This window comes from Vanellus vanellus (genome assembly GCF_965231255.1).
Source record: "Vanellus vanellus genome assembly, chromosome: 1".
NCBI classification, from domain to species: Eukaryota; Metazoa; Chordata; class Aves; order Charadriiformes; family Charadriidae; genus Vanellus; species Vanellus vanellus.
In genome coordinates this window covers 24,542,747-24,557,396 of record NC_138905.1, presented here as the reverse complement: position 1 = coordinate 24,557,396, position 14,650 = coordinate 24,542,747, and the positions used below count along the sequence as shown (strand labels likewise).

The 14,650-nt window shown below is 36.4% G+C and overlaps 1 protein-coding gene across 1 annotated transcript in view; it reads right to left on the bottom strand.

Annotated features, from left to right (window-relative positions):
- The window catches only part of POT1 (protection of telomeres 1), a 70,008-nt gene that overhangs the window by 22,523 nt on the left and 32,835 nt on the right, over positions 1–14,650 (bottom strand). Inside the window, 5 exon segments of the mRNA XM_082497116.1 lie at positions 4,300–4,455; positions 5,233–5,250; positions 5,253–5,325; positions 5,327–5,379; positions 8,350–8,640. Of these exon segments, the coding sequence (XP_082353242.1) occupies positions 4,300–4,455; positions 5,233–5,250; positions 5,253–5,325; positions 5,327–5,379; positions 8,350–8,640 (591 nt within the window).

Sequence of the window (14,650 nt, the reverse complement as noted above, 5' to 3'; positions counted from 1 at the left end):
TTTTATATATATTTTAATATCACTCAGAACTATACGGAAGAGAGGCGTTATAGTCATATACTGAAAAAGGTTCTGAACATCAGCAGAGACCCCCAGATGTGCCTGTGCGAGCCGGAATGCAAATTCCCTGAATCCCTTTGGGAGGCAGCATTGCTCACTCTTCGCAGCGGCGAGCGAATGGGGGTGTCAGGGCTGAAAACGCTCCGGTATTTCTGTTGTTCACGGAACGCCTGCAGACCGAGCGCACCCTTTATACTTGACTGAGAAGAAATTATAATCTACATTAAAGTAAACAGCATGATTTACAGAGCCATCACTACAATCTAGTACAAAACCGACTCCTTTACTTGACTGCACAGCAGTTCAGTTTATGAGCTACCTACCTCGTTTAAAGCAAGTTCATTTAAAATGAAATTAAAGCAGTAAGAACACATTTCTTGCAGTAATATAGAATATACTAATACCCTGTTTGCAGTCTAATTCAAATATGACTATTTTAAAAATACATATTAAGGCTAAAAAAGATTAAAATGAAGAAGTCATATATGCAGCTCCGTGTAACTAGCCAACTAAACCAACTTTCAGCATAGCAAATTCTCATAATTATTTCAAAACATATAGGCTTGTGTTCACATTTAAGACACTGATGAATTTGGAATGGTTATTTATCATGACAGTTAAATGTTCATGTTTGGCCAGAACGACACTTAGGACAAGATGCTGTCTTTATTTACAGGAATCACTTAACAAAATCATCTGTACTAATTTTTATGCCTATTTTATGGCTGATGATATTAAATAAGATTTCTTTGTCACCATTTTATGCTATCAACAGTCTAGTTTTACTGAGTAAATTGTACACAACTTTTTGCAAATGAGAGGAAGCATATACACAGCATCTGGGTGTGGTCCTTTGCAATAAAAAAACCCCAACTTAAATCCATTAAAGGGTTTGGAGGACTCGGGGGTGGGATGGAGGGGTGCTGTGATTTTGTTGTTTTTTTTTTTTTTCCTCCCTTTTAATGAGTGCAAAGACAGAAGTGGGGAAAATACCACTGACAGGTCAAAGAAATGCTACTGAGGCTTGAAAAAGATGAAGCTAGATACTACAGCCAGGTAACTCATAAAGGTTGCAGGTTGGAAATGTGACTCAGACACTAGAAAAACAAGTAAGACTTCTTAGTCCAAACTACTATCGAAAAACACATGACATTGTATCCAGCGGGAGGAACAGCTGAAAATATTCAAATTCTACATCTGAAGAGACATAACATGAAGCAAATACTGTGAAACTACGGATTAGGACTTGTATGCATGCTCAAGGTTAATTGTTTTAATTGTACTTTCCAGAAACCACATGGCAACACAAAATTGGTGGTATTAAGCAAAGTACCACATATTCAATGTTCATAAGGAAATCTCCAACCAGCTGCAGACAGCTGGACCCCTACCATGCACTGACTGACCACTGATCCTCGCTCACCTTGATGCTTACCATCTAGCAAAATGCCCCACATGGAGATACCCACGGCACAGACCTATTCCTGAGTTGTATGGCAAGGTCTGAGCGAATCCCGAGAACCTCTGGAAAAACTGGAATAAGAAAGGCTGAAGAACGAACTACAACCTATGCGGAGCAGCTGTACTCCAGAGAGTCAGTAGCAGGCTGGAGTTCCCGGAGTAACAAGAAAGCCTTATGCACCCCAGGTAGCTGGAGGAAGAGGGAAATTTGAGAAAAAGCAGTGAACACCATTGTCTTTGCTTAGTCGTAGCTGTTGCTTGAGCCTTTATGCCCCAGGAAATAATTTCAGAGATGAGATTTCTGAAAATTCTGTTTGTGTTCTGTTATGGCAGCAAATGCTGAAAAAGCCACAATCACCCAGCAGGAAAGGGAGGCCAGTAAATACAGGGGACAAAAGTCTACTTACAGTATCAACTGTAGCGTACCTTCAATATTACTAAAGTTCATTGAAAATTGTAAATATTACTTGACTGTCTTGGAAAATGGGACAAAATGCTCATATCTTCAGTGTTCTCTGGACATACAATCCAAACAAGGAGCTTTTAACAAACTCTTGCAGGAATATCCCTGACACTGTGCTCCAAGATTTGCTAAAATTTCACTGTAATACGTTACCCACTCTAGACTGTAGTGCTTACTCAGAGCTTCCTTGTCTGAACATGCACCTACAGATACGATTTTAAAATAAGAGCAAATATTTTAGGGTTTTGTGGTTGGTTTGTTTGTTTGGTTTTTTTCAATCTGCCCTTCTTGGTATCAAAGCTGCATAAAACAAAGTGTTCCTAAATAAAATATCCTTTCAAAGCTGCAACTGTCATTGCAAATGGTACATGACAACATGGGATAGTGTAACCTAACAATTCTATAACAATTTACATTAAAAAAGGCAATTCTAAGCTACTGTCAAAAAGGACACTGTAGAGAGGTTGGTGCTGGTCTCTTCTCACAGGTAATTAATGACAGAACAAGAAGAAATGGCTTCAAGCTCCAACAGGGTAGGTTTAGACTGAACATTAGGAAAGAATTTTTCACAGAAAGAGTGGTCGGGCATTGGAATAGACTGCCCAGGGAGGTGGTTGAGTCACCATCCCTGGATGTGTTTAAGAGACTTTTAGATGTGGTGTTGGGGGATATGGTGTAGGGGAGAACTTTGTAGAGTAGGGTAGATGGTTGGACTCAATGATCCCGAGGGTCTCTTCCAACCTAGACAATTCTATGATTCTAAATGCAGAGGAGATGGCTGAAAACCAGTGCACTTTTATTGTTCCTGAAAGCGTAAACTGGCAAAACATCTAGTACAGTTTTGGTCCACACTGTTCTCGTGTTCGCACTCAGGAAGCTGCACATGCACACATTAAGCACTCTCCAGTTTTATACTTGTACATAAATGATTTTTTTAAATAATTTTTACATAATAAGACTCTGAACTAAAATATTATACAGATTAACACAGAGTAATACTTACTTATCATATAAAATGATTTCCACTAGTATTTAAAAAGAAAACTTTTATCACACCTTCCATTTTAGGAATAATCTCCTAAAATTTTATTATCCTCAGATTATTTTGTAAAATAAAATCAATTACACGCATTGCAACCTGAACTTAATCAATCTTACTGCAACTTTGGACACAACCAAAAGGAGAAAAACAGCCTGTGTTGCTCAGGAGGTCAAACCAGATTTTCTTAACAGTTTCCTTTGATATTAGAGCTTCTGTTATGCAGCGCAGTATCCAGCAAAGGTACAGATGCTTTGGAGATAAAGAAAGGGCTTAGAAGGAGAAAAAATGGAGAGAGCTGATGAAGACATCCCACATACCACGCATTCAACAGGAATTCCTGAATATATATGGGACAGAAATAAAGGGAGTATCATCAGCTTCTCAAGAAAATACATTTTATCAATGTTAAAATATTTTTTCCCTTAATTTTAAAAACATATTGCTTTACTGGAACACCAGCAGTTATTTATATCAATAGATTACACTAATTAGCTAGCGTGAAATTCTGGAAGAGAACCTGTAAGTAATGAAATACTTCTGTAAGTTTTCTTATGAATTCTTATCCAAAGGCAAGTTATTCTGCTATCTGTCATTTACTTATGAACGGGCATTAATATATCAAATTGATTTCATCTCTGCTGATAGCCCCAGCCTAAAAAATGACTATCACTTATCTTTATTTTCTGGTAAAAACTTTCTTAAAAATGATGCTTGGGTATAGAGGGCAAGGCATAAAATGAAAGATGTATTCTTTGCTAATTTACTGTATTCAGAAGCAAGATGGCAGTATTGCTGAAGATCAAATGTTTAATTATGTTGTTGTTTTCTCTGTCTAAGCATAATGAACATTACTGACCCACTAAATGAAGACTGCACTACAAATGGCAGAAGTTTATAGCACAGAAAATCTTTTATTGACTTTAGAATTACAGGCCTTTAATGGGACTACAAGTTTAACCCCACTTTATATCATTTAAAAAATAATTCTGAAGCATAGAATACATTTTCTGAGTGCATTATTTTCCCAGGATTCCAGTGTCTGGAAAGAACTGCTTAATTGGAAGAATTTTTTTCATGGCAATTTTAGGATAATGAGGCTGGTTTACACATGTTGAAGGAATTCTGCATTCAAATAAAAAGGTATGGGAAATACAGTGAAAGACAGAGAGGAACATCTGAAACTAACAGCAGAACTGAATTGATACATTCTCTGGAGTTCTAAGCAGAAAAAAGGCCACGAAACAAGAATTAGAAATACCAAACTGTGCATTACCTTAAGTGATTTTGCCAGTTGTACATGGTTATCATAGACTAGAATGTCCACCGTCAGATTTCGCAGCTGATGAAGAAGAACTTTTTCTCCTTCCAGGTCTCTCGTTTCCACAGGCACCTTCCACGTTGGGTAGGGACATTTTGTGCCATCCCATACCTGCAATGCAAATTAACTACTTCAATATGCTCAGAATACTTTAGATTGATATTTTAAATAACTTCGATTTTTTTAACAATTTTTTGTTTGATTAAAAATTGGTAACAATAAGAAATCTTAATTGGAGTCTCCAAGTCCTTAGATTACTTAAACTAGATTTTATGGGCTTTTTTATTATTACTCCTTACAGAGTATAAGATAATCTCTATAGAGAATATGATCAAGTGTTAAGACTTGTGATTTGTTAATATTAAAAAAAAAATCCGCTCTAGTAAAACCTCAACTGTTTATCCAGCATTTAGTATTCACCATATGCAGAACTGCCTATATTTAATATTTTAATCCTGCTATAGGGTTTTTTTAACGACTCCAGCTACAGAATGTGAAGACTGAGTACGTGGCATATATTCCCTTAATTACCGATGATCTCCTACATCAGTATTCATTGATAGTTATCCAGAAAGTATTAGAAAAACATCAGTATTTAACATATACTTAAAAACGAGGATTCTAAAAATTTCTGCCTAAAGGTGAGTTCTTGATACACTTAAGTACTGAAATATCAATAGAGATATTTTTGAACTATCAAAGGTATTGTGAAAAAGTAAGATTACCAACAGACTTAGCACTTTGGAACCAAAATTCTACCTGATTTACTCCTTAAATCAAACATTAACATTCAGTGATAGCTGCTTATGATATATTCTGTAAACTATGGTTTCCTGAGTTCCTGAAGATATACTCTTCTCAAAGACAACAAATAATCAAATGAAATACTGGCATAGAAAAAGAAAAAATTCTAGAGGAATTTGGACTAACAGACCGAAATGCTGCATTTGATAGGATTTCATGCATATAGGTTCAACAAAAGCTAATTTTCAGACAGTTTGTGATACCAAGGCATTTTGTCCCATGAGTTGGGCACTGCAGAGGGGGAGGAAAAAAAAGAAGACACCAAAGCTTAATTTTTAAAGGGTTTCTACCCCTTATGCTTAAGTGCTGTGGATCAAAGGACCCACAGGAAAAGATCTAAAAATCAGCAAAGCCATGTGTAAATACACTGAGGATAACTCATGGTTGAAATAATCATCCCAAATCAAGAGATAAAAGGGAAAACTGTTCACAGTGAAAATGACCCATAACATCAAATTAATGTTCCCAAATAGGGGTGTATTCTGAAGGACACAGATAATGGGGCGGTACGAGCTGCCGCAGATTATTGCCACAAAGTCTATTACCTTCTGATCCTATATCACGAAATACTTAAAACCACCTTTGAAAGAGAGGTTGCCCGTTGCTCGAATTATCAATCCTTTTCCAGAACTGAACTTGAGAAACATAGATTTAGAGCATATATATTATGAATTTAGTCACTTTGACAAAATAAAGAACCTTAAGTTTGTTAAGTTTCCCATCATTTTTCAGCTGGCTTTAACTGGGGTACTTTGATAGTTCTACACTTATGAGATGGATCTGACAAATGGATTGAAATAACCTGAACGCTCCCTGTCAGATACAAGGATGACTACTTAGCTTTAAAACGTCCTTCACCAGAGGAGCTAATGGGACCTATTGGAGGAATTTGTAAGCCAGTATGCTTTCTTTACAAGAAAAAAAAAAATAATCCTTGGAAACATAGTCATTTTTGTTTTTTAATTGCACAAATACAAAACCAAATCAAGCTCTCTACCTCAGGAGCTTGCCAGCTTCACTTTACTCAAATTATGGATGAAAACACAGAAGCCCTGGGTTCAAAAACCAACACTGGTCTAAAAACCAACGCTGGTTAAATTAACTCTGGATAAGAAACAGCAAATGGTTCCATCACTAGCCATGAACAGACTGGAGCTAAGGAATAGTTAGTGACAACCTTTGATCACCGTGGTCAGCAAAACACTGAAATGGGAGAGACACAATGAAACCTGTTTCTCTTCAGCAGCGTATGCTCATTGTATAACACAGCTTAACATAGACAATTTAACTGACACACAGAAGAGAATAAAAGAATAATAGTAAAACTTTTATGAAAGGCATAAATGACAGAATAATTTCTAGTGTGTTTTTTAGTGCCCATCAGTTTGAATAACAAAATTCTCAGAAAAAGGTAAGCGCTAACAAGTTAGCGATACAGTCCTGATGCCACGTCAGCCTCAGGCGCTGTGCATAGCCCAATTCATTTATCAAGTGTGATATTCAAAGTTATGTTATGGGTGATGCACAAAATCACTGAAATTTATTTTAGTTGTCTTTGAAGCAATCCTCACTAGTTACATGAGCTCAATGCCTAAAAACATAATCCTTATATTTATAGTATAATCAACCATGAATATAACTGATACACTTGGAATGACATGATAAATTTAAATCCCTATTATAAAACGTTTAACCACAATAATATAATAATGATAGTTATTGATCACTCAATTTGAGCTAGTATTGAATTTGTTTGGGTTTTTTTTGTTTAGCGAATCAACAAAATAATCAGAGATCTGTCTACAATTTTTTAAAAAGGCTTCTCTTCTATTGCAACCAACATTTGATATGAGAAAGGGATTTTGCCCTGCTTGAAAACTGGAGGAAATTAGCAACAGCATACCAGTGTTAATCTACCATTTTTAAGCTTGTCTGATGTACCTTAATACAGATTTAAGTATTTAATATTTTATACTACTAAAAAAAATACACCGTCAAAGGAATTAAATATCAGAAAAACTGATCTACTGTTACTCGATTTCAAACTTTTACCTTTTGAAGTCTATCCTAAGTTTCCCCCCAAGTCATTATCTTTGCTATACAAAAATGACAAAATCAACTTCAGATCTTACAACACAGAAAAGAACGTAAAGAAATATTAATAATTTAAGAAAGCACTCTGTCCTTGCAAAGGGTCCTTCAATGCTGAACATATACTTCTTAATAAAAAACTTAATTACAGTCCACAAAGTTCTCAGATATTACTGGGTCTCATTTGACATCTACTTCACAAGGGATAATTAAATGGAAGTCTTTGTAACAGCTGCAAAGCATATTATAGGATAACACTTAAGGTTTGTTTCTGTGTAGTGCATGCATTGTTCTGCACCAGAAAAACCTTTGCTGCTTTAATGAAGTAATAATTGATTGTGTTGTTTCTACAAATGTTGTAACAATACAGCTTAATACAATAGAACTAATAAATAATTTTAGGAAGTCATAAAATGGAAAACAACAGGCTGTTCATCATTCACATTTTAATAACCAACTTACAAAACAAAGAAAAAGAAATACAGAGGAGTTTCACAATAACACCAGACTGATACATCTAGAGCCAAACCCAGGAAAATTATGCAGACCTTCGTTTTATTTAGCTCATGTTAAGGATCACCCTTGGACAGTACTCTCCTGTTATGTTACACTTCGCATTTTGTACTTTCAGTGAGCACTGATCCCCAAAGTGCTTATGTATAACTAAAAGAAGCTACCTAAAATACATGAAGATAGATAACAATCCATTCATTCGTTTTCTAGATTGCTTCTAACTAAAAAACAAGGTTAAAATTGAAAACTAACATTTCTCAACTTTAAGAAATCTGGCCGTATTCATCTACAAATGTTTGTATAAGAATGATCCATACCAATGTCATCTCACAAAAGTTCTCTCAAGAAATAAATCAGATGAACAACTTTAGAGAAGTGGGATTTCTGTTTTTTTTGTTGTTGTTGTTGTTTTTTGTTGTTGTTTGATTTTTTTTTAAATACAAATAAAATGGTCAAGGATCATAAATTTTCTTAATCTCAAAATATTTATCTACTTAACATTATTTAAATCAATGAATATGCCTGTTTTATCAAAACTGAATCACAATGTCTTAATAAATAAATAAAACAAATTATTTTAAAAAAAAGTAAATCTACCTTTAGAAGAAAAGAAGATCCATCCACTTTTGCTTTTCCTACCAGCTGGCAAGTGAGATCAAAGAACAGCATTGGCTGAACAGCAGACAATTTTGCTGCTGGTCCAGAGATGGAAAGATTACTGGCTGCCCAAACACGTAATTCTTCTATTGTTTTCTGCTCTTCATCCATGAAAGTGTACACTTTGCTAGAGGTTCGAGGAACTACTGGCGCTCCTACAGTTCCATCAAACGTCAAGGATGCAAATCCCACACTGGTAATTCCCTGCATCTGTCCATTGTATTCCCTGATCTGTAACAAAATAAGACGACAAAAAAATAATGGTTGCACGGCATCGAAGTATACATACATTTCTGTTTTATTGTGTGCAAGAAGAAAGGACCATTCATTACTTTTGTTCCTGGTGCTGTTAGAACAAAGGAGTCAAAATAAAGACAAAATAAGGAAATTAACAAGAAAACAAAGTGAATATGGAGAAAAGACAATCTAACACAAAAAAATATTAAAGAAGCAGACTAATAGCAACCCGTAAATATAGAGCATCAGTGCAAAGTATTTTATTCACATATCAGAAAATGTTTGTGTGGGGAACACATCAGGATTACTTTTACAGATGGGGAAACTGAGGCGCAAGAGAAATTAATTGTTAGGGGTCACACAGCAGAGCGATGGTGGAGCAAAGGTAGGATGGATTCCTGTTTTCTGCCTCTCACAATAGCCCCATTTCCTGACAATAAGGAATTGAAAAAGAAAACATCGGTTCTAGGAGCTGCTTTTTTTTCTATAAAGCAAACAGTGACTGGGCTTTCATCCCTTGAATTATGAATACCGCTTTCACAATTACTCTTATGGCTACTGCCCTGCAAATGGCAGGTCCCCTGTATCCTGCTGATTTAGCTGTGTATCTGCTACCACATAAAACACAGTGTTCAAAGTCTGAAGCATTCCCTCAAGGATCTAGTCTAGTCTTATTGTTCCCTGCACTTTATATATATATATATATATATATACATACATATATATATATATATATACGTATATATATATATATATATATATATATATCAAAGCACTGTATGACTCATTATCCAGAAATCTCAAACTGGCTGTTTTGATCCATCCGTTTTTAATTAAAAATTTGCCTAGCAAAAAAGCCAGACTTCTGAATATAGCATTTGTAGACAATCTAGTTTAGGATTCCCAGTGCTCAATTTTCAAATGGCTGAAAATCCTACTGATTTAAAATTGCAGACTCTGAAAGATGTGACAGAAGTTCTAAACAGCAACATTTTTTACCGAGACACTGCCAACGATTTAGGCCTAAATTTTATTAACACACTGAAATTTAAAAAGCACACAAATCCAAGTATTCCTTGGAAATTCATAAACAAAGCAGTTCAATCTTGGTGACAGAAACTCCTTTAATCCCTACAACTTTGTCATAATGTACAAATGCATTAAGGATCACCTCTAAGATAAGCTTTCATTTACTTAAGGATTCTCCAGAGCTGACCAATGGAGCACATCAATTCATGATGTAGTTTTTCTTCACTGTAACCCTGAAAACCTTTAGTCTTTTAACCTTTAGGTTTAAATATTGAATACACATGGAAAGCCAATGGACAAACCTGGAAAATACATAGTTTCATACTTAATTTGTGCCCGTTACCCATCATCTGGAAAAAAATGTTCCACGATAACAGCAAGACATTATCTAATACACAAATGTACTTCAGTTTCTGCCACTGGCATTATATTCCATATCTTCTCAAAATAGGTAACGTCCAGAGGGGAGGAAAACTCTCTTTCATCACTTTTACTCATTCATCCGCTATCAAAAGATACTTCAAGCATATTTTTAAGTATTTTCTCTGACATGTCAAATGCTTCTCAATGTTTTAATTTCCAATTTACTTACTTATTTATTTCTCCACTAATTCTTTTAAATCATCATCAAAGTGCCTTGACTTCTTTCTCACTAAAAATTCTGTCCTAGAGCTCTAGCTTATTTATGAAGGCTCCAAACCTCCCAGGAAACCAGTTCAAGAAACTACTTTGTGTCCCTGGGCTTCCACTAATATTTCACCATAGACTATTTTCCCCATTTCCCAAATCCTTTATGTCATGTTTTGAGCATTCACGAGGCTATGCTTGAACATACTGTACTTCTGACATCTCCTAGTACCCTTATTTAGTGGATTTGAAATCAGCTTTAATGTAGGGAAAGGCAGCTATAAAATAACAAAATAAATAATATCTGTAAGAAGGTAAACCTCAAGTGTCACGATGAGAAAATTACCAGTGATCTTGAAGCAAAACCAAATGTCCTTAGGCACAGGTATGTGGAGAAGCCATTGAGTGGTCTCAAAGGTAAACAACATTCAACAACATTATGTAGTGAACAACTGAACAAACAGGAAAAGTAAATGTAGAATAGGTTACAGAACAAAATGTTTCATAGCTGTAAAATTACTTAATTCAGACCCACAGAACAGATGATGGTCAACAGAAATTCTCCGGGCTTGTCCTTTAAAAACAAATCATTGCTAAAGTGATGAGGAATCACTGGAGTGTAAAATGAACAAAATCCATGGGCAAATGTTGTTTCATTATGGCACTCTAAGTAGATCTCAGTTTAAACAGTGATACTGTAAACTAGTTATATTTTCCACACACAAGCGATTTTGAAATTGAATGAAATTTAGGGAAAAGAGCTAATCTGAGATTTTTGTATACATGACAATTCCCCCTCAGTAGATTTTTGTGTCATTTCTAGAGGTCTTTGGGATTTTTAAAAAAATTGGTGGGGGGAAAGAAGAGGTAAGAGGGGCAGATGGCTATCACTTAAAAAATTCCCTGAGAAAAATAAATTCCATAAATAATGATTGCTAAACAAAAAAATGGAGCAGATAGCATGTATTTGGCTTGTTCTGAGCAGGCAAGTAAATTCCATTACATACTGCAGGAGTCTTTGGCATACTTTTTATAAACCTAAGAACAAAATGTGAAATGTCACCTCAACAAACTGCATGGACAATAAATTCTAGTGAATTCCAATGGAATCCTGGGCTGCATAGGGAAGAGTGTGGCCAGTAGGTCGAAGGAGGTAATTCTCCCCCTCTACTCTGCACTGGTGACGCCACAACTGGAATACTGTGTCCAGGTTTGGGCTCCCCAGTTCAAGAGGGACAGGGAACTGCTGGAGCGAGTCCAGTGAAGGGCAACTAAGATGATTAAGGGAGTGATGCATCTCCCTTATGAGGAAAGGCTGAGGGCGCTGGGACTCTTTAGCCTGGAGAAGAGAAGGCTGAGGGGAGACCTTATTATGGCGTACAAGTATCTAAAGGGTGGGTTGAAGGAGGATGGAGCCAGGCTCTTTTCAATGGTTCCCAGTGACAGGACGAGGGGTAATAGGCACAAGTTAGAACACAGGAAGTTCCGTTCAAATACACGGAAAAACTTCTTTACGGTGAGGGTGACAGAGCACTGGCACAGGCTGCCCAGGGAGGTGGTGGAGTCCCCTTCTCTGGAGGTTTTCAAGACCCGCCTGGATGCAGTCCTGAGTAATGTTCTCTGGGCAATCCTGCTTTGGCAGGGGAGTTGGGCTAAATGATCTCTAGAGGTCCCTTCCAACTCTGAAAACTCCGTGATTCTATGGGGTACAACTCTATCCTGAATATGCTCAGTGAAAAGAAGCTAATCTTTAAATATTTACAAGAGATTTACAGCAACCTAAACCACCTGAATTATTATTTTTTTTTTACTGAAGCTGGTAATGGAAGCCACTCTCTTCCACTCAATCGAAGAGAAAAGTGTGATAGTAAGTAGGATATAAAGCTGAAATAACAGCGTCTCCAAGGTAGTTTTCCATCAGAACTGATTGCTGAATTGCAGAAGCAAAGGACTATTACAAAGCCACTGCAGTCACAGATCATCTTAGAATATCAAAAAAATGCCTCGTAAAACAACATATACTAAGCTAATGTACGCATTCTTACACTAAGCAGCAAGATTTCCTAAAATAAGCTTAACTATTGATTTGTGGAAATATCAGGAATTCAAGATAATATTTTGAAACATGAGTACATTAAGCTTAAAACTTGATTATTATTTAAACAGATAAAATTATTTCAAGACATCAAGTTGTGTTGTGGTTTGTCAATGTTTTTTTTTTTTTACTTGAATTATTGCACTTTCTACAATGCACTGTCCAAACTTTTATTTCAATCTGAGTATACATTCAGCTCAAGACCTCATTGTAATGTATCTTTTACCAAAGCAGAAGTGAAAAACTTATGATCCCTGTGATTCATGGTTGGCAACAAAATAATAGAAGACCGATGTTCACATGCTGCTACCCAGTCTTCCCTTAACTGCAGAAATGCAGTATATGCGAGATGCTAGTGAAAAGGAAAGAAAAGAGTGCAAAATTGTCTACAGGCAATGTATCTGCAAGAATTATTGTTACTGTGGTAAGCAATGCATTCCCCTCAGTTAAACGATATAAGCACGTGCCACTCTGTGGGACACAGACTAGGTTCAGTTGACACAGAAACAATATACCTTATGCATATAAGCAGTGACAAAAAAAAATCCCTTCCTTCTCAAACACAGAATCTGATCTGAACGTTATGAAGGTAGAGATGGGGTTACAGGTGGCTATACTGAAAAGGGATACTGTCCAAGTACTAGAATGGTATGGCCCAGTCACAGAACCACAGGAATTTTGGTTGGCAGGGACCTGGGGAGATCATGAAGTCCCACCTCATCCTCAGGTCAGGGCTGTTGTCAGCACTGTGTCACACCAGGCTTTGGCTAGTTGAGCCTTGAAAAATTCCAGGCATGGAGATTCTAGAACCTCCCCAAGTAACCTTTCAATAATGTACTTCTCTTAGTCAACAACCACCTTTGAACACTCCCTTTGCCATACTAAGACCTACCATCGCTATATCCATAAAGTTCCTCAGCACAGATTATTACATATTTTGATTGTACTGAATGTTTAAAAAGATTTGTAGGAATTTGGGAAAAATGCCTGCATGTGGATTATATTTAAAGTGAAACTCCATCCAAAAACCAAGACAGAAAACTTGGGATATGTGCAAAAAAAAAGAAAGCAATATACTAGGTATCACAAACTCTTCTGATTTGTTCTTATAAATGATGGATATGAAAAAGGATTTCTTTCTAGAAGATGGATAAAAAAATTTACCTTATGCTAGGGGATGGGGGTTCCAAGTCACAAAGGGATGCTTTTCAATTCTCCCCATTCGCTCACCACTTTACACAAAGCTTTAGAGACAGATCACCACACTTTAACTTGAAAAATGGTCTAGAAAAGCTGGAGCAGAGACTTGATGCAAAAATACAAACAAATAAAATATACATTTTCCATTGTGTCAAGACAAAAAATTAGTTCACTTAGACAGGTTATTTCCTTGGGTTTTCTTTTCTATTTTTGACTTCACTGGTACCCAACACAGAATGGAACGGCATCTAAGAGCCAATGGCCCAAGACAGCACAGGTTTCAGACCTGTCTGAACTGAACTGCAGAGCTTTTAAACCATGGAAACACCCCAGCAACTGGAGCCTATGTATGGAAGAAGTCAAGGCATGAAAGTAAGAGAGGATAACAGTATCAAGGTTGCTATGACAAAAAGCTAGAGAATTAAGTATTAGATCTTTGTAATTGCTGCAGGGATTGAGTTACGCAGAGGAAGTAAGATAAGTAGAGTTTAGAATGAGGTCGCTCCTTTGGTCTTCATCCTCCAAGTTTTCCACAAGTGACACAGCTCTATAAGGCTGTGTATTCTGGAAAAAGACCCACCAAAACACATCCTAGACAGTGATTGTATCAGACAACTAGAGTATGCTGAACAAAATGAACACGTAAATAAGAATGTGCTTCACTTTTCTCCAATTCCCAAACATTAAATGGAAATCCAATATCAATCACTTACTAGGAGTGAGGAAACAAATTCTTGTTCGTGAATCACTCAAGAGGTAATAAGGAATACTAGAGAAAAGCTAACGAGGAAATTAACAATTCTATGGTCATGGTAGGGTCTGAGTAATACAAGAAAGGCAGAGTACATGCCAAAACTCCGCAGTCAAGTGAGGATAAAATATCGGAGATTAGGTCAGTACCAGCAGGCTGCCTCTTCCTTCTCTTTAACAGCTTAAAGATTAGGCATTAAGTCTAAGATATTAAGAGAATCCACAGTGAACCATAAAAAAATGTTCCAAGAAAACTCCCCTTGAGACAACTCCTCCTTTGCTGTGAAGACAGAGGGAGCCTCG